The sequence below is a fragment of the Drosophila busckii genome, unplaced genomic scaffold (assembly GCF_011750605.1).
Source record: "Drosophila busckii strain San Diego stock center, stock number 13000-0081.31 unplaced genomic scaffold, ASM1175060v1 chrUn_07, whole genome shotgun sequence".
NCBI classification, from domain to species: Eukaryota; Metazoa; Arthropoda; class Insecta; order Diptera; family Drosophilidae; genus Drosophila; species Drosophila busckii.
In genome coordinates, this window is record NW_022872723.1 from 2007867 (window position 1) to 2034995 (window position 27129).

At 34.3% G+C, this 27129-nt stretch overlaps 1 protein-coding gene across 3 annotated transcripts in view; it reads left to right on the forward strand.

Annotated features, from left to right (window-relative positions):
* Positions 1-27129, forward strand: part of LOC108598152 (vacuolar protein sorting-associated protein 13D) — a 116846-nt gene that overhangs the window by 57726 nt on the left and 31991 nt on the right. For all 3 annotated transcript variants that reach the window (XM_033294775.1, XM_033294776.1, XM_033294777.1), the window contains 6 exons: positions 642-761; positions 3163-3523; positions 9919-10720; positions 11639-11891; positions 14594-14738; positions 19156-22521. In XM_033294775.1, coding sequence (XP_033150666.1) covers positions 642-761; positions 3163-3523; positions 9919-10720; positions 11639-11891; positions 14594-14738; positions 19156-22521 — 5047 coding nt within the window. The remainder of the gene's footprint in view (positions 1-641; positions 762-3162; positions 3524-9918; positions 10721-11638; positions 11892-14593; positions 14739-19155; positions 22522-27129) is intronic.

Genomic DNA, 27129 nt, shown 5'->3' on the forward strand with positions numbered 1-27129 from the left:
CTCTCCTAAGCACAGGACAAATCGCTTTTATTTCCACTTGGAGGCTAAGGGCCCTCTAAAACAGCTCGTCACTGAACTCTATTCTGCGCTACCTATTTCACGCTGTCTTCGTTCACACCACAATTTCTTCATTATTGCAGCGCATCGCTTTTGTCTTAGAATGGTAGATCTGAAGGTCCACTATAGTGCTCCATGCGTGATCTGACATATGTTAGTGCAAGTCTTCAAGATGTCGGGGTCAAACTCCAAGTAGTTCCATGTTTGGATTTGCATCAACCTGACTTGTAATAATTCGGCTGAATGGCGTCCTCTTCATCCGCCCATGAGGCAATATATTTTTTATATAGTAATATAGCTGATTTCTACGAAGTGTTGTCGCCATCTCTGCAATATATCATTACATATGTATATGATCAAGCTGGTTTCGTGCGCTTTCACTTGAAGATGTCTACTACCAATGACCTGTTCAAATGTACGCCGTTGCTGTTTCAATCCTTTGTAGATCTATTGCTGGTCCTAGTCCGGTGTCGTTGAAGCTGACTTTTGCGTTGAATTCACCCATGAGAATAGTGAAGATTATTACATTATAATATGCTCATAGTATATACAGAAAAATAATAAAATAAATTATTTTTTTCCAGAGAATTTTTGACGTCAATTGGAAGTAAAGCAACTGACATGGCAAAAGATTTTGTTCAACAAATAAAAGATGCAAATGATGATACAAAACCGTCACATCAAAACAAATATTCGATGATTTCGTAAGTATTTAATCCCGATATAGTGTATGTGAACGAGCACCACAAATATTCGATGTAAAGTTGAAGGTGAAGTGTAAGTGTAAAATAAGAGTTGGCAATTATATAACGTAAGAATGCGTGTGTGTCTCAACTCAAATGTGATTCCCTAATGAAGTCTACTAGAAAATGTTCCAAATAATGAGTTAAAAAAATCAGTTCGAAGTATTTTTGAAAAATAAACACATCCACTTCTGTTTAAAAATAAATACATTACATTAAGTTGGCAGCTTACATCAACATATTTGATGTGAACAGTGGGGACTATAAAAGCAAGAAACACTACAATTGGTGTGTAGGAAATGGTTTGGAAGCACAATATTTCAGGATTTTTCAGTACACACTGTCTGTCGGTCTGAATGAACAAACAACTCATGGACTAGAGTACTCAAATTTGGGATGTAGATCCTCTTATTTCCTAGGCATATAATTTTTATAATATAATTTTATTTTTGTTATTAATTTTTCTCTTTTTTCCACCGTAGTTCGAATTAAAACCGGGCTATATTATACATATAGAATAAAACGCTTTAATATAACTTTTGGATTGCATTGACATATTTTAACCCTCTAAGGCGCAATCGTGTCTTGATTACGTATAACCAAAATCAGCATACAAATTGCACGCAGTTCTAAAATATTTGTAGGCAACACGAGTTTTCTTAAAGCCCCAAGCGTGTTTCTAGACACGTATTCACTTTTTCTCTCCTTCCACGTAAACGAAATCTTTTATGTACTTTCCGAGTAAACATTTGAGTTCAGGAGCAACAATACACTTTAGAAAAAATTATTCTAATAAATTTCTTCCATTATTCTGGAAATGGGTCTCAGAGGGTTTAATATGTGTTTGAGAAATGTAAATAAAAATCTGCCTATATTAAGTTAAAATTAATAGATTCCCTATAAAACTATATGCATTATGCGTTAATATTCGCTCTTTTAACTTTCGGTTAATATTCCAAGAATATAAAACAAATGTAAACGAAACGATGCGATATCAAATAACGGCAAATTTCTTATCAGCTCAGTTTCTATCACTGTCGCGTGCGACATTGAAAAAGAACAATGATCATCCAATATTGTGTCCAAACATATTTTTTACATATGTATGTCAATTCGACAAATGTCGCATTCGACATCACAGAATTTCCCATATATATTTTAATATTAATCAGCACGACAAGATGACTCGATATACCATGTCCCTAAGTGCAACAAGAACTCGAAGACTATAGCATCTAGACTATACTATATATGAATTCAAATTATGAATTATGATATGAATAAAACATATGATCTCCTTACTTTTTAACATTTTTTAGTTTCTATAAAGTTTAACCTATTTAATTAATTATAAGAAGCAACTTTTTTAATTAAATACCAACTTTTAAGTTTGAAATATGAAGTATGCTTTATAAAGCATTATACATACCAAATTTGAACAATAAAAATTTTTTTTTGCCTGCCAATTTTGGAATTTAGTAGAACGTTAAACCCCTTATTTGTACTGAATCATGTTTCGCTTAAACCCGATTCACCTTAAACGAGGTTTTCTAGGAACGTAACCCCCGTGTTAAGCGAGGGCCAGGTGTATTTTTTTTAAATTTCCTTCCCCCTCCATTGCAATTCGTATAAAACCCGTTTGTTGAAGTAGAAAAAAAAACATAAGCATCATTATGTTCTGAAAACACCGAAAGTTTCAAAACGATCGGATAAGTAACTTTAGAATTATTTGGATTTCAATTTTCTATGTACACAGCAGCAGGTACTTGCTGATGCAAGCGTCAGACAGTGAGAGAAGTAATAGATTTAGCAGCGATGAATTCAAATTTAAGCTTAAATCTTGGTGAGAATAAAGTGCGACACTTTTCGATTCCATCTTTTGCTAATATACGCACTGCTAACAGACTCAAACACGATTTTTCCCAATGTTGACTTCTTGCTAAAGTTTTTCGTTTTTCTAATAATTTAAACAAATTTATGCAATTAATAATAAATATATGTTTTTTTTTTTATAAAAATTTTCATTGCTTTCCGCTGTAACATGAGTTGCAGAACAATTATGCAACTTAAAAACTTCTTCTGGTAGACATTTGTGCGTAAAAATTATATCAGGTATTTTTATTAATTGATATACTGCTCGTTTCTCGGATTAAATACTCAAAAAAAATGTAATTTCTCTAATTTCTGTGCAACAACAGATTTATTGTAGAGATTTTAAAATCTACTTATGTAAGTTAAGATTTAACAATATTTCAGTAACATCTCGATCGAAATTAAATACGATTATAATAAAAAAAACTATATATTGTAATATCTACCGTTAATAACAACAATCCTTTTACATTGTTTGATTTATTTTCAGATCTGATATTGTTATCAACAGTCCAATTATAATTCTTCCTATATCACCTGAGAGTAAGGAAGTCCTTATTGCTAATTTGGGAAAAATATGTTTAAGTAACGAAGACAATATAGAGGAATCTGGAAGTATACGTGATGATATGGTTGAAAAATATACAATGGAAGTTAAAAACATTAACTTGTTTTCATTAAATATGTGTGAGCACATTAACAATATGACGTCAACGTTATTAGCGACAGAAGTAACTCATTCAAATAAATCTGATGTATTTCCAATATTACATAACACTGCAATATCTCTAATTTTACATGTTGGTTATACAAAATCTATTAAGAATGAACGGCAATTTCATACTTTTTTGGTAAGTATTGGCTTAAATATCAAGCTTGCCTGACATTATAAAAACATTACTTTAGAAAAATTTTAATTTTCAATTTTTCAAAAGATTTCCTCTTTTATAAAACCGATCCAAAAGATTTTAGTATTCTGTAAAAAATACTTTTAGGAGAACTTCTTTGAGTCTACTTTGGTTTAAGATGGTGTTCGCGTTTTTGATTTTTATATGCTCAAGTTTATTTAATTTCGTCTATCTTTAGTCGATAGTGAAATAAAATTATTATCCTTCTTTGTAAATAATAATAATGTTCTTTAAAAAAATATAAGAACGCATTAAAGAAGGACGCAGGCTGTACAGAAGAATCAAAAGAGTGAAATGTTCACCAACATTTTTTTTTATTTATTTATTTAATGTCAACTAAGAGCAGTCGACAGCAAAAAAAAATTACATTATAGTATTTATATACAAAATATGTAAAAATAAATTTAAAGGTAATTAAATTATTTTTATTTTTAAAACTAAATATTGGAGTGTTAAACAGACCCAACATTTGTTCAAGGATTGGGGAAAACCCAGAAAACCCCATCAGATCTTGGATTAAAGTTTAATTGGGTTAATATTTAAGTAAGTAATATACACCGCGTAGTAAATAAACTCTGAGGTCTGTGTGTGATACAGAGATAAATTTTATTTTGATAATCAGCACGAGACCTCGAAGAGGTGCTCAATGCAGTGAATGAGTTAGTTTATTGTGGAAAGTTACGAGTTAAGGGAAAAAATTTCGAGTATACCTAACAGGAACGAGAAATTAAGTTGACCCCAACAAATAGAAGAAATCAATTTCCCCTTTAATTAATTTAATCATGAACATGACACCAAGCATGATTCGTCGAATTAGTTAAAGATGGAAGATTCTAGTCTACTAGAGTAAGATGTAGATCAACACCTGGAACCCAGTAAAGCCACGTAAAGCAAATAATACAAATTTTTTTTTGAACAGATTCAATACTAATGTGGTTCGAATATTGTGGAGACCAAATACAAGATCCATATTCAGAATCGGTCGAACAAGAGATATATAAAAGTAGTTTAGTTGTGTAAGGGTCATAAAATTCTTTAGCCCCATCGTTTGATAAAGCCGAGAACTTGAATCGCCTTACTGACAGTTAAGCATGTTTGTCAAACTTCAGTTTACTATCAAGGAGAATACCCAGTTCATTACCCTCCGATAATCTGTTGAGAGGCAATTGATCCATGTAGTAGTTGACGATGTGAGGCGAGTGTCTATTGAATGACATAACTTTACATTTAGAGCAATTAAGTTTTAATAAATTATTTTTGCACCAATTAAACTATCAAGATCGGTCTGCAATAAAGTACTGCAATCTGTTGAGAGGCAATTGATCCATGTAGTAGTTGACGATGTGAGGCGAGTGTCTATTGAATGACATAACTTTACATTTAGAGCAATTAAGTTTTAATAAATTATTTTTGCACCAATTAAAAAAGCAATGATCGGTCTGCAATAAAGTACTGCATGACATCTATCTAAAGATAGACACAGCTTCACATCATCAGCATACATCAGAATATTGGAATGCATAATGACTGAGGGAAGATCGTTAATAAATTAGGTTAAAGAGCAAAGGACCAAGATGACTACCTTGAGGGACACCAGACGTTACGAATACTGGCTTGGAATACTGACTTGAAAATCACCCTCTGAGGTCTGTTAGTTAAGTAATTGGAAATCCATTTCAAAAAATTGTTTGGAAGTCCAATCAAGTTTAATTTATTAACTAGAAGACGGTGATTAACAGAGTCAAATGCTTTACTAAAGTCAGTATAAATAACATCAGTCTGCATTTTGTAAAAACCTTTGACGAAACATTGACGAATTCTCAAGTAGATTGGTGGTAGTAGACTTATGTTTCACAAAACCATGTTGGTAAGGTGAAACAATTAAGCTGCTGAAATGCATTAATTGAGAAGTAAGAATTTTTTCAAAAAGTTTAGGCGTAGCAGACAATTTTGATATACCCTATAGTTATTTACATAACTTCTAGGGCCATTTTTATGTAGCGGAATAATAAAAGATTCCTTCCAGATTGGAGGCAAATAGCAACATTTAACGGACAAGGCAAATAATCTATGTAAAAGTAAATATTGTGAACCAGCGCAATATCTAAGTACGCAATAGATACAAATTAAAAATTTCCTAGAAGTTTATAAGGCCTTAAAGAGAACATAGCTGTGTGTACAGGTTTCATTTAGTTCGTGCAATACTTGGTCATCGGCAATCGGCTCTGAAACAAAATTGGAAATCTGCAAATAAATTAACTGACGAATTTGTCTTAATATTTTCATATGACACTGAATTAGATATTGATGATCACTTTCGTCGAATCGTGAGCAAACTGAAACCGAGAACCACATAAATAATCGTTGTAAAGTTGGCAAGTTTAGTATGTTTAAATTTAGACTTTGACAATAGACTAACGTTAGAATATAAATTGTATATGAGAAAAGTGTTAAAAATATCGGACTAAGGACATATTATATAAACAGAATCAACAAATTAATTTCGAAAAAAATATTGGATTCAAGGGTATTAAAACGCCACCAAGTGACAGGCGGTATTTATTAGTAAAAATGTATGAGCCAGGCCTTATTTAGATTTCGGTTAAGATCAACATAGATTATTTTGATTTAATATCTCTAGCATTATATATAATAAGTTCAGCCACATACAAATCGATCTGAAAAATCAAAAGCACGTTCGGTCAAAGCAAAAGCTACTCATCTTAATCAGCTTACAAAGTTTGCGTTAAATGAATCAGCGCTAAGTCAGCTGGTATCAGATTCTGCCAGTATTATAGTCAGACTTCGCGATGGCACATATTTAGAGTTGCGAGGTAACTTTTATTGTTTAAGGCGTATATTATTTAAATATAGAATATTCTGTGGCATCTATGAAATTTCGGCGCTGAAATGTTTTTAACGGAACTCAATTTCACTAATCCCTTCAGTGGCACGACTGTATATTATAATATAAAAAATATTGAATAATAAGACATAATTACGGGTTCCTTGAAATATAAAATTGCCTAGAACACCTCTAACAAGCACTGTATTGATGATATACTATATTGTATAAGAATTAGAGCAACCAAATTTGGAATGTAGATGTTTCTATATCCGAAGCACTACGAAAAAAAAAAACGTAAAGCATAAGCCGACAAAACTTTCCAACGATCAGATATATAACTTCAGAATAACATCCAATTTTTCATGAAGCAGATCCATCAAATATACGAGATCATTTTAGGTGATAAATATAATTTTAAAATCCCTATCACTTGGGTCAGAGTTTTCAGCCATATAATGCTTGTAATGCATAAAAACTAGTATTATTTTAGAAAGGTAATTAAATTTAAAATTAATTATGAATACAATCCATTCGCTGTGATAGTTCAAAATCATCACGATTCAGAGTAATGGCACCCAGTTTTCACATAATTTTGTAAATCATTTTTCGGACTGTTTATTTTTCTATATAATGTGCGCATTGCTTATGCCATATGAACAAGAACAATCAGTAAGTGGGCTTAAACTGAACAGTTTCAGGAACATTTTTTTTTTGTTTTTTTATTAAACTTTGCTGTTTTTATTGAATCTTCTCTTAAATTGAAACTAACAATAAGTATACAAATCTTATAACTAAACATTTTTTAACAATAGTTTCTTTAAACTGTTTTAGGATGCACGTTCCCTAGATTCTATCGCTGGTTGGTAGGTCGTTACGACGCAGACGGGAGCGGTTGCACAGCCTTCTTAGACCTCGCGCGAGGGGATTAGGAAGCGAAGAAAGTTTGCTGTAGTATCTTACCTTGTGTTCAGCTTTTACATCTCTGACTGGCTGCATATTTAGGTCTTTCTGTATATTTTCGTTTCGAACGTACCACGGTGCCCCGGTGATAGTTCTATGGATTTTTGACTGGACTCTCTGGACCATATCAATGTTGCTAGCTAGCGTTCCCCCATAGGTGGGAGCCATAGGTCCAGATGGGCTTAAGCCAGGGGCCTTATATTCAAGGCTGAGACAGGCCGAGCGTTGGATAAGCCAGTGCAGCTATTGGCTTTTAGTTTTAGTTGCGTTCTCTTGGCTTCGATGTGCATACGACATGTGAGGTCTTCTGTCGAGGTGTACTCCAAGATACGTCACTTCGTTTGCTTGTGGAAGTGCGGAATTGTTTATTGTGAGCGGTGGACAATTTTGCCTGTTTAGGGTAAACGTAACATGTTTGCTTTTTTGCTCGTTTACTTTTATTCGCCAGTCAGAGAGCCATTTCTCCACTTCGACCATATGAAGAGCCAGTTGCGCTGCTGCTTGCATGGGGCACCTAACGGTTGAGAATAGCTGTATCGTCAGCAAAGGTGATGTTGTTAGTCGTCTACTTGTTAGAAGATCTGCTGTGTAAAGGACATATCGTGTTGGTCCAAGTACGCTGCCTTGTCAAACAGTAGCAAATTGCATCTCACTGCAAATTTCCTGTGTTCATCTAGATACGACTCTAATAATTTGTGTGTATTATAAGGAAGCGTTGTTCTGATCTTATGCGTTAGTCCTTCTAGCCAGACTCTGTCGAATGCTTGGGATACATCTGAGAATATTGCAGTGCAATATTCTCGGTTTTCGAATGCGCTTCTTATTTTAGATGTTATGCGATTAACCTGCTCGATAGTGCCGTGTTTTTCACGAAACCCAAATTGATGTGATGGAATTTTTTTATGGATTCTTAGATATGGATTTATCCGAGTCAGCAAGCATTTTTCAAAAAGTTTTCACAGGCATGATAATAGGCGTAGGTATGACGATGGATTTGTGTGATCTTTGCGGCTTTGCATCATTATTAATTTGATCTTTTCATCTCGCTGGGAATAAGCCAAGCTTGGTGAGGCATTGAAGAGTTGCGCGAGGTTGCAAACTGCACAATTATTGGAGCTCAATAATCATTTTTGGCGTTATTTGGTCGAAAAGCCTGGTGATTTTTCGGGTTCAAATCTGGTTTTTTTGGAAAATTTTTGACAGTTTTTGGGGTTGCCCCCCGGAAAATTTTTCCCCCGGGTTTTAAAAGGGGGCCCCGGAAAAAATCCGTTGGGTTGTTGAAGCTGAGAGTCATTTGTATTGTGAATGAATTTGTGGCAGGATTTGCCATAAACACATTTTCCAGGTGTCCTGCAAATGTTTTGGCTCGGGCTTCATCACTTGCGGGCCCAGGCCGTCAGTTGCGGTTTTTTATAAGCCATCACGGTTTTGCTGGTGAGCATGAGTTTGGTATGAGCTTCCACAGTGATTTTTTCGTAGAAAGAGGATGATGTTGTGGATGTAGCGATGTTGATATTGCTTCTGTTGTTTAACGGCTTTGGTAAGCTTCGGGTGGCATCTTTAAGCCTTTGACTGCATATGGCGACCTGTGAGACGGCCATTCTCGTCTCAGGCGTCGCTTTTCTAGAACGAGTTGCTCGATTTGCGATTGTCTTCTTTTGAGTGTAAGGCGCTTTTGCGTTTTGAGGAGTTGCAATGGGGGCTGCGGTGACAAAATTTAACACTAGTGTTTTGATGACGGCTGTCGATATCATCTTTAACGTTGAGTACATGATTTAGCGTAATGTGTGGCTATATGATTTCCTATAGTATATCATGGGTTTGTGTGCAGTCAATTAAGCGGTTTGATCTCAGGTTATGCGATGAACTGAGTAAATAATTAGACTGGTGAGTGTCAGATATGAAGACTGAGAAGACTTTCGGCCTGATCAATTGCGAGGTATATTTTTGGTAATTGCGAAGTCTATTAAGTCAGGCAGTTTATTTGGGTCTGTTGGCCAGTATGTTGGTCTACCGGGAGAAACGTGGTCGAGTTTGTTGCTGGCTTTTATAATTGCATTATAGAGCTGCTTTCCTTTCAGGAAATTGCCTGTGCATTTAATTAAAATTAATAAGCCCAACTATTTTAACTATCTGTATACCAAATAATAATGAATAATTTGTATTTTTACATTTGTAAATAATTTCGATTCGCCATTCACAAGGAAACAAAACAAATGTTGAAACAGGATATAAATTCCATTATTTTCCGTTCGATCAAATATAAAAAAGTAACGGAATCATTTTGAAAACATCACGAAAATATGAAATTCACTTTAATCTCGTTTTGCGCGTCGTTTGCTTATTTGTAATCATTTTCTTTTAACGTCAACTTTCTTTGGTCGAAGTTGGACTTTAACACCGATCTTAATTTTACCGATCAATTATAGAATACTCAAACAATTCTTAAAAATATTTAGCATTACTATTTCGACTATATATTTTGGATTGGAATTTGGGCAGTACTAAGAATTTTGTTTTTTCTTTTCAGCTTGAAGGTAGCATGATTGAAACACTCAAGCTCACACTTAATAAAAAGCATTACAAAAATATAATAGAATCAATTGAACACGCAACCAATTTTTCGAACGATATATCTACCAACAATGAAAAATTAAACATAAAGTGTTCACGTGAAACAAAATTAATCTATAGCGAAGCTCATCGACTGGATACAACGATAATATTTTCGATACCTGTTCTTCAAATAAATTTACAAAATGAGTTTCATGAGGATTTGGTTAATGTGACTTTTAAGGATTTTTTCATAAAATACCATTTAAAAGGATGTGATACAGATCTAAAAATTATATTAAACTCTGTACTTTTAGAAGACTTGAAGACAGAGGTAATATCACCATTTAGGAATATGGTTACGTCAATTAATGTGGATAAATCTCATAAGAAAAAAGGACAACTCTCGACATCGTGTCCTAATTTACCAAGTTGTTGCAATGCAGATAAAATCACATATACATCAGTTCCATCCAATCTATGCGAATATTTTAATTTGAAAGTGCATTATAGAGAACCCAACACTGTCTTACCCTATTTAAATGAAATAATCAGTGGTGACTGTCCTAATTTAGTCATCTATAAGTCCCGCAGTAATCGATCAATTAATGAGCAGAACACAATTCAAATCGTGAAAGAACATTCACTTGAGTTTAATTGTTTAAGCCTAATTATTTGCGTAGACAGATGGTGTTCAATATTCGATTTTTTTGGCTTAACTTCTGAAGGAAAAATGTATGAAAATCCATTGGGAAAGAAAAATTTTACCACATCCGAAAGTAAGTAATTTGATGAATATATATTCTTATTGTTAGTTGTTATATAATACATAATACATTTCTAAGCTTTTAATGCTCAAAAATCATCATTGTTTTATTAATAAGCAAAGAACACACTCTTTAACTATTTGATTTGACCTCAATTATAAATTTATTTAACGTTGACTATGGGCACGCGACAACAAAGGAAAATGTAAAAAAAAAATGTTCAAGTATTTAAATAATAATGAATTAATTGAATTGAAATAATATTGAATTATTTATAGATAATTATAATTTATTGACTATTGTATAAAATACAGCTTTTAAGAGTCAAAGCTTATCTGTGTTAAAGACACCCCAAAGTCTGCTATAATCCGCAAATAGGCTTTCCCAGTTTTAAGCAAAGCTTCACATTGCTTTTATTTTAATCAAACTGTAGACTATTGTTAATTTTGTTTCATTATTAACTTCTATGTTTATTATCCGATCAAGACAAAATATATAATAATATGATATATACCGAATATATCAAAGATGTGTTTGCTACAGTTTTTCTTAATTTGTAGCGAAATGAGACAAGTAATAAATAATAAATAAGGCAATAGGGTATTCTCTTTTACCTTTTTTATATAGAAATATAAAATCGTATAGAAACAGCAATAAAACTGCGAAATTGTCATGTTAGTCAGTTTATATATATATAAAAAAAATGGGCAAATTCAAAACACTATTTATAGATTTGCCTTTTACACTCTAATACAAAATCAGTATTGCAACTAAGCAGATTAAACACACTCTTCAATTACACAAACTAAGCGAAAACAGGACACAGAAAAAGGTACACACAAAAAAGCAGGTTAAGGTAAATGGTTTTTCTGTAGCTGAATTTGTCAAAGCTCATTCTTTTACTTAAATTTTAATTTTTCTTCCTTTTAGGTTTATATGAACACTCCAACAAATTTAATGTATCTATAAGATCATTGAATTTTACGCTTACACGAAATGCTTTGGCGTTAGCAAAAATGAATATATCTAATGCTACTTTTACAATAACTCATGAGTCTGCCTTTAAAGCTGTTGAGGGTTGCTTAGGATCAATTGCTGTACATGATCTTACTAAGTTTGGAATCTTATACAAAGAAAGATTTGTAACGGATGGAACTGAAGCACTTAATTTTGTATACAAAAGGTAACTTGTAATATAAAAATATACCCTATTACACTATTACTACAACAAGTTGATTATTACTGACAATTGGATAAGTTTAAAATATGTTTAAAGATAGCGAAGTCTGCTGATCAGCATTTAAAATATTTTGCTTACAAATTCGAGAATTTGCATAATACTTGTTTTGCGTCTCTTATGATTATCTGTCTTATAGATGTTTGACCATTCTAAAATTACTCGCTGACCTGTGTAACAGAAAAAAAGAGGCGTGGCAGCAAGTCGATACAACAATGAGTCGATATAGCAAAGTCCGTCTGACTATCTGAGCAACAAGAACTGGGAGACTATGAGATCTAGACCTATGTATGTGCTTCTATAGAGTTCCCAGTACGCTTTTATTTTAAATGTTCCTCGCGATTCAGATAAAACAAGTTTAAATTCAAAAAGAAACAGATGGATCTCCCAAAATCTAACTAAAAGTCTGAAATAAATCACACATAATCTAGAGCGATGAAATAGTATCTTCAGAACTATTCACATTTCTACTTGACAAGTGAACAAATTAAAGTTGGACTGTTGTTGGCTAGGGCATCGCAGTAAACAGGGCAGCGACGCCTTTATGGCTCGTCAGCATGCGTTGTTTATATTGAACATTTAAATGTATACTATAATTCCTAAGTTATTTATCCGATCGTTCTGAAATTTTCGGATTTTAGTCGATAATATAAAAAATTCAATAAAATCAATGTCAACAAAGCATTGAATAAATAGTTCCTTAAGCTGTATCCAAATAATGCCGGCAAAGAAAATTTTTAACAGCCACTGAAATACACAGCCTTCTATTGACTTGCTGAGTCATATCACCAGCTGCTACCCACTATTACGTTATCCGCAAAAATTAGATCCACTGGTATGCAACAAGTTGAAGCATCCGCGCCTGCACTGCACTATGGTCCCAAAGTCGATTTTTTTTGGCATAAGTCTACTAATAAAGCTAGGAACTTGAAATTTGGCATGAACTTTATTCAGAATAATTTAGAATTTTGTATTTTTTTTTCAAATTTAAATTTTTTATATTTTTTTTTGTTGGAAGTCGCCAAGTCACCGCGCACATAATACTAATTTTCAACAATTTTCGATTAAAAATTCACCTGCATGTGAGCCTTTCTCGAAAAGATGGAAAAACGGGGACAAACTATTACTGCGCGGTCAAGTACGATACTTATAAGAACAAACGTACGTTATTAGTTTTTCTCAGTAAGCCTCAGCTTGTTAGTTACATTCTACAAAAAGTAGAGAACGAATTTAAATTTTTTCACAAATCCACATAAGCAATACACGCATACTCAACTAAAAAACTAGGACTACACATAAAAATACTATTCAAAATAGATAATACATACCTTTATCATAATTTTACATTGTTAAATTATTTTAATTGACTCAAAAATATTTAATTGTGACAAAAATTAAAATCATGTTAAAAAAAAATTTTTTTTTATTTTGAGCAACTGATTGATTGCTGACTTTTAAGAGCTCACAAAAAAACTCATATAAAACTATACATTTTTTAAAAATTATATTGTATGTGTGCCATGTGTTTACTTTTAGACTGCATCAGCAAAAAGTCAAAATTCTTACATTGAAATTTCGACTTTATGCCAAAAAAAAATCGACATTGGGACCATTGTGCACTGTTAGGATTGCAGCAAGACCCACTTTCTTATTCATTTAAAAATATTGCGATTCTGCATTTCCAACGCTGTCAAGAATGAGAGAGTCTTCTCATTCTCTCAACACCAGTGCCTTCATAAAGTATAAATATTGTTGATCAGCAAGACAAACTGAGTCATGATAGCCATGCCCGTCTGTCCGTCCGTCCGTCTGTATGAGTGAGAGTTTTTCAGCAATAAAAAAAAATAAAAGAAAACCAAATTTGGTATGTAGGTGCTCTCTTTTATTTAATTTTGTTATTTCCTCCTAACCAAACAAACAAAAAACAATTTACCCACAAAAAAAAATCTCAGCAAATATTAAAAAAATCACACATAAGCTTTGTTTTTAACGATACCGTTTATGTCAGAACAATCAACTTTAATGAGTCCACTTTTCATATCATACATTTTTTGGGTCATTATATAAAACTCATTCTATTTTCTCCTTTAAATTTGCATCCAAAACAATTAACATATAAATTGACATATAAATTTACAGCGAATGTTACTTAGAGGCTGTATGATTTAGTTAAAGTATGTGCTCTGCTCTGCTCGTCTCTTGATAAACTACAGCAATAGCAAAAAATTAAATTTCTTGCTATGCGTAGCCGTAGACCGATATGAGAGCAAATCAAATGACATTTTTTTATATGCTCCGATTCTCGCGTGTGCAATGAATCGATACTTAAAAGTGCAAATGTATTTTCTTATCAAAATCTGAACGCCCCAAACATATTAAATATTTTTAATGGCTATTTTAGTTCCTACTATACTTTCAAGCTAGTTTAGTTAAGTTGAAAATGTATAACTATGCATTTCTCGTTGGAATTTTCCAAATATGCTTTTGTGAGCTTATATTACAAAAGTCATCCGCATCGACCATCAGTCAAATCAAACTTTATTATATACATAACATACTTAGATTATATATTTATAGTCAAAGCAGATTACTGGGGTTGCTCACACTTTCCACTAATTTATATAAAATTTCCTTCATTTTATTTATAGAAAGCTTAATGAAGTGGATACTCAAAGCAACATAAGCACCGATGCAGTATTATGGATAAACATGTCGTCCGTTCATTATATACACACGAAGCGCTTTATAGTGGAACTTCATTTATTTGTCAAAGACTTACTGCAACTCCAATCGGTAACTTTTATTTTATCTACTAACTGCTGTGCTTGTTTTATTTTACTTATTTTGTGTAAGATTTTATTCGTTAAGTCCTCATCGGTATTTTAAAAGCTGAGATTTATATTCATAAAAAGCTCCTTATTAACTAAATTAACTACGATTAGATTTCATTTTTTATGTGACCGGTCATTTTTATACACTTTGACATTTTTGTAAAAATGGAAAAAAAGGGTATTATGAAGTTGCCCTCAAATTATGTCATCAGGAGAGGAGGTCGTGGCAGGACCGAGTATAGCCATGTCCTGTCAGTCCGTCGGTCCGTTCCGTTTCCGTCTGTATGTGAGTTGCGTGTTCCTTTCAGCAACTATAAGAGGTAGAGCAACCAAATTTGGTATGTGGTTGCTCCTATATCCAGGACACTACGGCTTTTTATTTTTTATTTTTTTTTATTTCCTCCCCCCTCCCCCGCAAATCGAAAAATACGCGATATATAAGGCAGTACAAAAATCTTTAAAAATCTGTTATAATAAATCAAAAAAATTTGCCTAGTCACGTTTTTCGACCAACTTGTGCAAGTTTCAGAACGATCGGTATAAATAGCTTTAGGGAATTATTTACTTTTCAATTTTCAATATAGACAGCGGGTGTGCACGTGCTGTTGCGCTGCCGACGCAGCTGCGGCGTCGCTCGTCGCGGCGGCGTCGCTTGCTGACGCTACAGCGTCAAAACGAGCTGAGACGCGGTTTTTGCTGTGTTTGTGTGTATTGTGTTTGTTGAGTGCATTGCGTGTGTGTTTGTTGCGATACCCTGTCAAAGTGTATTTAAATGTTGGTGGCGCCCAACTTTAACCTGTCCACTTGTTATTATTATTGTGTTGTTAATTGATTTTCAATTTCAAAGTGGATTTTTTGATGTTTTGATTGGACTTAACTTGAATGCGTTCTTAGTTAGTTATTAATAACTTTGGCTGTTATATATACTTGATTAGGAAAACCAGCTCTGACGATATAGCCTTGTTCGCCTGTTTTTTATGAGCAACAAGAACTCTGAGATAGTAAGATAGCTCTAGCAGCAGCCAAACTTGTTATGTAGTATAAATTTGAAAATGCATCGCAATGTTGGTTGGGCCCAACAGCGTTCTTTATGCATTTTAGTAATAAACTTGCAGTTTAGAAATTTACATATTTTGATTTAATTATTCAATGAACATTGTTTTCAGTTAATACAAAAAAAAAAATTAATCCATTTTAGGTTAGGTTAGGTTATACAGGTTTCCCTTAACGGGAACACCCAGAGGCCATATGGCCCATTGTGATGCCTGTTTAGTCTCTCGGAATAAGTGGGGGTATGTGGTGGTTGATGGGATGTATGGAGAGATGGGGTTAGCTGCCTATGCTAGGTCTCCGGGTCCCGTGGTTGCTTTCTGTGGGCTGGTGTGCCCTTGGAACCATCCGGTGGAGTTCAGAAACCTTGCCAGATTTTCCAACCTTACCTCTGCAAGGCCTTCTGTGAAGTGCCAGGCATTCGCAGAGATGTTGGAAACTTTCTTCTTCTTCAATGTCCATAATTGTTATGGATGTCATTAATAAAAATAAATAAATATCAGATTTGCTTTAATTTCAATACACCATGCTATTTTACGTCAGAGTATCTTGCATAAAACATTTATAGTAGAGGGCTTCGTCAACGAAATTGAGGTGAAAATGCACGAGCATTTCATTTCTGTTTTTTGGTAACAAATGCAGGCTCACAATATCTTTATATTCACTTGCCAACTCTGTCGACGGTCAGCGTAGATTGTGAAATCGTTTGGACTCAAAAATTTAATTTTTATTTCTGAGCTGCACAATTGATTGATTTTAAAGGCGAGCTGGAAATAATTTTTCAAATAATGTAGGGTATTTATTTTTATAAACGATTCCCTACGGAATTTCCCTAGGAATTCCACAACGATTCCTTAAAAAATTTTCTATAGGAATTGCACAATGATTCCCTACCATTTTTCTTAGATGAAAAAAAATAAATAAATACAGCAAAAAAATATGTATATGTTAATTTTTATTCAGATTTAAAAAAATATATATAAATTAAATTGCTTATTTGCCAACTAATTAGGCTTAATATTATTATTTTTTGCGATGACTCGCACTATTTTTTATCGCGCTCCGCAGTGACTTCTCCGCTGGCTGGCTCAGATGCTATGGCCTCTGTTATTAAAGAATTATTATTAGTACAAACCAATATGTTTAAATAGCAACACTCATGAAACACAAAACAAACTTCACTTTATTTACCTGAACTTTATTTTTACACTTAGACATTTTTGTAAAAAATGGAAAATGGTATTATGAAGTTGTGCAAATGTATGTAACAGGCAGAAGGAGGCGTGGCATGTATTCTTGAGCAGCAAGACTGAATCGATATAGCCATGTCCGTCTGTATGAGTGCGTGTTTCACAGCAAACTATAAGAGCTAGAGCAACCAAACTTGGTATGTAGGTGCTCCTATACCCAGGACACTCGCTTTTATTTTTCTTTTAATTTCCACCCGGGGGAGGAGAAGGGCCCCGCAAATCGAAAAAAAAAAACGATATAAGGCAGTAAAAAAAACTTAAAAAATCGGAAATAAATCACAAAATTTCAGAACGATCGCATAAATAACTTGGCAATTATTTTCATTTCAATTTTCAATATAGACTGCGGGGTACACGAGCTGACACGCCATTCACACGGCGCTGCCGACGCATCGGCGTCGTCGTTGCAGACGCTACAGCGACCTGCTGTAACGCGTCCGCTGTTTTGTGTGTATGTTCATGAGTGCATGCATGTGCTTGCTGCGATGCCCTAGTCAAAGTGTATCTAAAAGTTGGTGGCGCTTTAATTTGTTCACTTGTTATTATTGATGAAATTAATCCCTTGTAATTGCACAATGTTAAAACGCGTTTGGTTCCCGTACACACAAAAATCAAATTCGAATATTTTTCAGACAAAGCAACGCGCGTCGAAAATGGAAACAATAACAGCACCTCATATTGACATATGTAGGTTTCGTTAATCCTTTTTCTATTGCCTTTTGCGTTCAACAAGCTCGCGCCATCTGCGTATACCATATGCATGTATACTTGCATGCCTTTTTTATTGAAGGTCAAATAATGTGATTAAAGTTGGAAGCAACCAACTTTTATATACACATTAACTAGGTGAAGAAAAATTATTGTGAGACCGCACGAATTGGTCTACAGTTATTTGCGAGCTATGTTATTAATATTATATTGAACATATTATATATTATTAATATTGTTGAGTTTTTTTCTGTTTTAATTTGAACTGTTTTTTTAAATAATTTTTTATGTAATTACAGCAAGAGTGATTTTAACATTTGAAATTCACAAACATATAATAAAAGTCCCACTTCTTCGAATGCATTTCAAAAATTTCACGTAATTGTTAATTTTTGAAGAACTTATAAATTGCACACAAAACTTAGCAAGTTCAAACTCACGTGCTTTTGCTATTGCAACAGCTGTGTTTGACAGCTGATATCTTTTTAGTGGCGCCATCTATTGAGATTTCTGGTACACAACACTAACAATTAATCTTTCGTGAATGAGTTTAAATAAAAGAATTTGTAGTTTCCCACTTTTGAAAAATGAGTTTTGGCCTCATAAACTGGTCGCATCTCCCATAGTGCACTGTAGGCAGCTTTGCTGCTGACGTGACAGCGAAAACGAGCTGTGTCGCGCTGGCTGGCTTGTACGTATGTGTTCGTTTGTTTGCTGCGATGCCCTAGTCAAAGTGTATATAAAAGTTGGTTGCGCCCAACTTTAATGCGTTCATTTGTTTTAACTGCAAATCGGTTTTATTAAAAAATTTTGAAAATTAAAGCAAGATTAGGAATATCACATATCAAAATTGGTTGCTCCAGCTCTTATAGTTCTTGTTCCTGATACATACTGACAGATAAGTAGATACTTAGCCAGATCAAGACTAAACCTGAAATCTACCTTTCTAAGGTAGAATACACTTGAATAACCTTATTATACCCTTTTCCATTTGTTATAAATACTAACAAAAAAATACTAACAAATAATCACATTGTTGTTCTTGCAAGCTATTAAAATTGATGGAAAAATGCAGTTGCTGCAAATTTGTCGGTAGAATCATTCTTGTAGAATGTGCCAAATCATTAAATATTTTTTGCATATTTTATGTGTAAGTTTTAGGTTTATATCTCACAGTTCTAACAAGACTTTTAAGTTGAGACAAAAATTATTTTTGCTTAATTTCCATTCACAATATTCCGTATATACTCCTGTGAATCACGTGAGATATTTTGAATATAATTTTGGTTGGTTAGTATAAACTTATTCATAAAAAGATGGACGTTCATTTATGCGAGAGTAACTAACCTTATACAATTTTTTTAATTGCAGCCTGTAATAAATAAACTAAAGAAACGTAAATCAGACAATGATCAAAACTCACAGCCCTCAAAAGTAAAGCTTTGCATAAAAGCAGGTTCACCAGTTATAGTGCTTCCAGTTTGTTTTAACAGCAAGCACGTTCTTATTGCTTATCTTGGACAACTAACTTTAAAAAACAGTTTCCACTTTGCCAAAGATAAATATATGGATAATGACGAAATTTTTCCCAGCCAAGAGGAAATTCTAGATGTTATGCACATTAATTTGGTTAATATCAACTTATTTTCTGGTAAACGAGTTATGAAAATTGTGGAAAAAGAGCTTCATAAGAATATTGCTAATAATAGCTATCTGAAGGGAAATCAAATATTTAAGGAATCCTGCCATCTTTATCTTCAAGTTGAACGTAATCTTACAACGAGCTATAAACGCGTTTGTCCAGATATAAGTATAAAGGGCACGTTTTCAAAATTAAACGCAACACTCACTGCTCAAAACTATAAACTAATAAAAGGACTTATAAACAATAATATTGGTGAACATATTGAGGATGTTAATAGCAGCTTTTATAATCAAAGACTTCCATCCTTTGGAACATTCTCTGCATTAAATTTATTTGCAAAAAACGAAGACATAAAATCTGTTACAACATTAATTTCTATAAGGATATTATTGGAAGATGTTTCAATTTTGCTTGTCTTAAATACAAACACTGTTCCCGATTTTGTTCTCGAGCCTCTAGCTTGTGTACATTTTATTAGATCGCAATTGCAGATTGATATGTTCAACGATGGTACACATGACATTGATTTAATATCGAGTAATATTTTAATAGTTGATGAGCGCCCTAACAATAGTAAACATATTAATAATGTGTTTAAAAATATTTTACAACCTTCAAAAAAAGATAAATTACCCAAACACTCGGCACAGGTCGAAATTCATTGCCGAAAAAGATCGAATATAAGCAAGTACACAATAATGTTAAATGATATGCGAATAATAGCTGTCTTAAATTTCATGGAACGATTTAAAATGTTTTTAGAAGATGATTATTTTGCTACTTGTAATAAAACATCATCTCAAACACTACAAACGGATAATCTTCAATCAAGTGATAGTTCTGTGCAAGAATTTATAATAAATATTACCGATTCGGAAGTAATATTTGTCGAACAATGCAATCAGCTTGATTCCAATGCAATTATACTAAAGAGTACAACAGTAATTTCATATAAACCACATAGTATAACAAGTCCACTTTCTGTAAACATAAATCATTTAGAAATTTTTTCATGTATCTTAGATTCAGAAGAGGATAGTGCTCTATCAATAATTGATCCATTTACATTAAACATTGAAATGAAAAACAATTGCTTAAATATAGTTATCCAAAAACAATTAAATATTCGATTGTCATACATTGATATGAAAATATTTTTAAAAATGGTGAGCTTAATCCCGAAACAATCTTCATCGTCGCAAAATATTTTAACGAAATCAAATTCGGAATTTGAAAAAATAGCTCCCCTGGTGGCGATGGGATTTGATATTAAAAGCTGCTTGGATGCAATGGAAGTAAATAATTGGAAACTAAATGAAGCTGCTTTATGGCTTTCGCAACAAAAGCATAGCACAGTACAAAATTCCGTATTGGAGCTAAAAACTGTTATTCTCGACGCTAATGTTATTTCACTCTGTGTAATTGATGACTGCATGGATGCTGATGTACCACTTCTTGAAATATTATTATCAAAAACACAATTTAAATATAAATTTCAAGTCAATATGCTTCAGACCAGCGAAAGTTCTGACAAATTTAGTGAAGGTGATCTGGATACGGAAATGGCAGTAAATTTTTATAATCGGCGACTAAGCGGATGGGAGCCACTTGCAGAATTGTGGCAATGCTCAGCAAAATGGAAATATAGATTGACAAAACTTGATAAGGGGAATATCGATGTAAATATAAGCAGTAAACAATTATTAAAAATCAATATTACATCAACATTTATTGAGCTATTTAATATAGTTCTCAAGAATTGGACAAATGATTTTTATAACCACACTTTGACCGATAGTATGAAAACTACGAATTTCAGGCAAAGAACGCCTTTTATTCCTTTCGCACTTCAAAACCTTACTGGTTCAGCAATGCTTTTTAAGCCAATTTATGCTCAGCTAGGAGACTTAACGTGCTCCGATTTCCACCAACAAGAAATAATTAAAAATTGGATTTCTGTACAACCGAATGAAAAAAAAACATTTGATTTTAGTCAGAAAAGAAAGTTAAGGCACAACGACTCTCATCTCTTAAACATACATCAAATATTGGTTCAAATTCATGGATGGTCATTGATTGGTCCAATTTCTATAGACAAAGTAGGCAAATACTTTCGAACAACAATTTCTGACACAAATTATGAAAAAAAAAGGCAAATTGTTTTTGATATTTCTCTGATGGGATCAGCACAAAAACTTATTAATGTAATGTCACCATTAAAAGTAATAAACAAATTGGAACATAAGATGTTTTTAAGAATGGTGTCAAATAGTAATGAATCTGACACTGTTACTACTATAACTGATATAAGTCCTTATAAAGAACAATGCGTACCACTCAAGTATGTCGATTCATTGTTATATATTTCTCACATACTACCTGAATCTAAAATGAAAAAGAATTCTATTTATATGGAGAAGACAGAATTAGGGATTGAGGAAATTAATTGGAAGCAATACGTGAATGACTTTCATCAAAGGTTGCATATTTCCTACGATATTGATAAAACCGTATTGTACACACTTATTAACATAAATAGAGACATTTATCCCAGCAAAGAACAAAATGTACCAGGACACTCTATTGTACTTTTGCCTCCTTTAATGTTAAGCAACATGCTCTGCTGTGAATTAACTTTTAATATAAATGGTAGCAATTCGGGCCGAGTCAACGCTTTTGAAAACAAAAATATATATAATATAAACATTTATGAACCTATAAACTTGAGCATCACTCTAGATAATTTTCACGTTTCCGGGCAATTAAAAGTACCTACAAATCACGTGGGACTTGTTGAACCAAAGCTAAAATTAATTGATATTAATAATAGAGAATTACATCTCCATGTCTCTATCCAATCTTTCAAAGGAAAAGGAATAGAAATATACGTAAGCGCGCCGGTTTGGATAGTTAATAAAACAGGTCTACCATTAATATATAAACAAGAAGGCACAAATAATATTTCTGCTGGACAATTTGATGAACATGAAACAGCGCGTCAAGTTTCTCCCTTAATGTTTTCGTTCTCGGACCAAGAAGGCTCCCCCTCACTGGAAGTGCGCCTGGGTAATAGCTTCGGCTTCAAAAATCAGGTAAGCAATACTGAAATAGAATCTCTGAATGTTTTTTTTGGAACTTTTAAGCACTTAAAGCATTTTGTTTGAATTCAATCTCCACCCAATTCTAAAAACTAGATTTTTTGCAATTATAATCCCGATTGGCACCTTTATGTTCATTATTTCTAAGGACAATTGTTTAAGAGCTTATGACAAATGTATTTAAAGAATGTGTTCATACAAAGTTTACAAAAGCTGCTTCAATTGATTTTTATTCAAGTAATTAAAAGAGTAATTAAGCCTTTTGCCTAATAGTAATACATATAGCCCTGCGTTAGCCCTGCAATAATTTGAATTAGTTTTGGTTTAGCAACAATGACACAAAGTTCACTATACCTTGGCACAAGGTATAGGAATCAGGAATCATATCCTGTTCTGGAGATGACACATCGGATTAAAGGTCAGTCAACAAGTGGCTGACAATAGTTTAGTCTGTCTATTCAAAACAAAACCCAAAGCTGTGAAGATAAGCAACCGTTCTCAACTGTTACCAACAAGTTAATGAGTTCTTTTAAAATACCAAAATATCGTCAGGAAAGGCAATGATACCGATACCATAAGGAGTATATCGAACAGCTGGAGAGCAATGAGCCCCAAACTGAGGAGGAGTTTGACAGCCATCGCTAGCTTATCGGGTCATTACGTTTTTATCGTACTTTCACTTTGATTTTGCAACAATAAAAAACACATTGACGCACTCATATACACATGCATATTTAGCAGTTAACACATCATAGTGTGTTTTCTGTAAAGTATCACTTAATGATACCCCGGGATTAACGCTAAAATATTTCCGAAGAGGTTTATCTGATAGTGCAGAAATTCGACATTGGTCGAAATTACATTTGTGCACAACCAACTTTTATATACACTTTGACACTAGTGCATCGCAGCAAACACGCGCACAGAACACGGCTAACGTATCACAGCTTACATACCAAATTTGGTACTAACTCTTATAGAATCTGACAGACTGACGGATGGACAGACGGAAATGGCTTTATCGCTGTTTAGGAAGGCACAACGTATTTTTTGTTTGAATTTAACGACCGGTTGCAAATTTGAATATGAACGATCGTTTAGTATAAGCACTAAGCATACAACATGCTTAGTGGTATAAGTTTCAAATGTAACGTATTTCTATGTTAAGCAGCATTGAATTCGCAGTGGAACGTTTGAAGGAGCCAGAAGACTTCAGTAGATTTCTGACGAAATTATATTTTTTGCATGTGTGCATGTGTACATGTATGCATTTTTCAAGACTTAAGTTTTCAGTTGCCCATTCACAGCAGAACAAACGAGACGTGCCAGTGGCAGTCTACCATCGTGAAAAAATAAAAAATAATTCTTATGTTATAATATCGACGCATTTCCGCGAAATTATCGTATGTCGCTTTTTATTGAAATTCAGATTTTGATGCAAACTTGTTCTAAATCATATCTCTTATAATCTGGATAAATATTAGAATGATATTCTCTATAGTTATAAAGACACAATGATTTACTTCCTTGATGTTGTCCAAGGCTACACCAGAAATAAATCATTATAAACGCTCTCCTGTAAAATTTTGTTTTTTGACATACGATACTTTCGCGGAAATGCGTCTGCGCTAATACGCTGGGCTATAGTGGATCCCTTGGTCGACTATGAAGTGTACGAGAACAAGTACATACGAGCACAAGTGCTGCTTTCTGCAATAAAGTGGCAGTTCAGCACAACAGTAAGGGTTGCTGAGCGGGGTGAAATTTCAAATGAAGCACTTTCACAAATCTTACAACAACTAGTTGAACTGCAACGGGAGTTCTGCGAGCGTGTTCAAGCGAACACACCAACAACACGCGCAATTGCCCAAGTTTCAAATTAAAATATTTGGCGGCGACTACAAGGAGTGGCCATCATTTAAGGATTTGTTTCAGAGCTTAATACACAACAATGAGTTTCTGGGAAAGGCGCAGAAATTCCAATATTTGAAATCGTTTTTTGCTAACAATGCTGCGATATTGATTCGTCATTTGCCGATAACAGAGGTGGCATATTTTTTTTCTTTTTTTAAACTTTGCTGTTTTTATTGAATCTTCTCTTAAATTAAGACTAACAATAAGTATACAAATCTGATAACTAAACTTTATCTAACAGTTTCTTTAAACTGTTTTAAGATTGCACGTTCCTAGATTCTATCGCTGGTTGGTAGGTCGTTACGACGGGAGCGGCTGCACAGCCTTGTTATCCCTCGCGCGTGGTGATTAGGATGCGAAGAAAGTTTGCTTTAGTATTTTACCTTGTGTTCAGCTATTACATCTCTAACTGGTTGCATATTTAGGTCTTTCTGTATGTTTTCGTTTCGAACGTACTACGGTGCCCCGTTAGAGCTACTAAGGATTTTTGACTGGACTCTCTGGACAATATCAATATTGCTATTGCTGGCGTTCCCCCATAGTTAGGAGCCATGGGTCTAGATGGGCTTAAGTTCGGAATTGTAGAGCAGGATCTTATATTCAAGGCTGAGAGAGGACCGATCGTTGATAAGCCAGTGCAGTCTATTGGCTTTTAGTTTTGTTCGTTTACTTTTATTCGCCAGTCAGAGAGCCATTTCTCCACTTCGACCATATGAAGAGCCAGTTGCGCTGCTGCTTGCATTGGGCACCTCGAACGGCTGAGAATAGCTGTATCGTCAGCAAAGGTGGATGTTGTTAGTCGTCTACTTGTTGGAATATCTGCTGTGTAAAGGACATATAGTGTTGATCACATAGTCGTCAGACATAGCAGAATTGCATCTCACTGCAAATTTCCTGTCATATAGATACGACTCTAATAATTTGTGTGTATTATTAGGAAGCGTTGCTCTGATCTTATGCGTTAATCCTTCTAGCCAGACTCTATCGAATGCTTTGGATATATCTAAGAATATTGCAGTGCAATATTGTCGGTTTTCAAATGCGCTTCTTATTTCAGATGTTATGCGATTAGCCTGCTCGATAGTGCCGTGTTTTTCACGAAACCCAAATTGATGTGATGGAATTTTGTTATGGATTCTTAGATATGGATTTATCCGAGTCAGCAAGCATTTTTCAAAGAGTTTTGATAGGCATGACAAACCCTTAAAAGCGCAACAGTAAACACATCAACCATGGATATAATAATATTGTAACGAAATCAGCTGGACCCACAGATCAGCTGGGTCGATAAGCTGAGCTTTCGGTGGGATCAGCCTACCACCACCGAAAGCTCTGTATCGATCGGGCACTTAGAGGACGTAGCCCTGGTTCTACTTCGTCCCTGGGCGCTTTAAGCATCTAGCCCTGGGCGCTTTACGTCCCTGACTCATTCTCTTTTCCTTCCGGGCATCGTGCCAAACAGACGCGTATTAAATTAAATAAGCCCTAATTAAATCTTCTAAATTTGGAATCATCTTGCAAATAAACGTGAAGTAAACTAAAAATTAAAATTGTGTTGGTGGTTTATTGTACAACTGTGCCTAACGTTTCAAGAAATCGAACCCGCTCTCTCGCTCAACCGCCTACTGCCCAAACTGACCTAAAAGATTGGCACCGCTCGGACCCAAAAAGATCTTTTGGGCCCACCAAACGGCTAATTTGTGCTACAATATTGACTTTTTCCATCTCGCTGGGAAGTAACCAAGCTTGGTGATGGCATTGACGAGTTGCGCGAGGGTGCATACTGCACAATATGGGAACTCTATAATCATTTTCGGCGTTATTTGGTCGAAGCTTGTTGATTTTTTCGGGTTCAACTGGTTTTTGATGATGTGTGCGATTTCGTAAGGGCGAAATTCCATTGGCTCTTGTTGAAGCTGAGAGTCACTTGGTAATGTTGGTATTGTGAATGAATTTGTGGCAGGATTTGGCTGAGACACATTTTCAAGGTGTCCTGCAAATGGTTTGGCTCTGTCTTCATCACTGCGGGCCTAGCCGCCTAGTTGGTTTCTTATAGGCATCACAATTTCTGTTGGCGGGCATAGAGTTGGATGAGCTTTCCACAGTGAGTTTTTCGTGGAAGAGGATGATAGTTGCTGGATGTAGCGATATTGACTATTTGCTTTTTGTTGTTTTAACGCTTTGGTAAGCTTACGGGTGGCGGCTTTAAGCCTTTGACGTGCATATGGCGACCTGTGAGACTACCATTCTCGTCGAAGACGACCCTTTTCTAGAACGAGTTGCTCGATTTGCTGGTTTGTCTTCAGTTGAGTGTAAGGCGCTTGTGCGTTTTGAGGAGTTGCAATGCGGGTTGCGGTGACAAAATTTGACTCTAGTGCTTTGATAAGGCTGTCGACATCATCTTTAACGTTGAGTACAGGATTTCGCGTAATGTGTGAGCTTATATTTTCCATTTGGTTTTGTGTGAAGTCAATCTAAGCGGTGTATCATCAGTTACTGGATGACTGAGTAAATTAATTAGGACGGGTGAGTGGTCAGATGAGAGATCTGAGAGACTTTCGGCACTGATCAAATTGCGAGGTATATTTTTGGTAATTGCGAAGTCTATTAAGTCAGGCAGTTTATTTGGGTCTGTTGGCCAGTCTTGATTGATAATTGTAATTCTACTGAGCACACCTTATATGACTG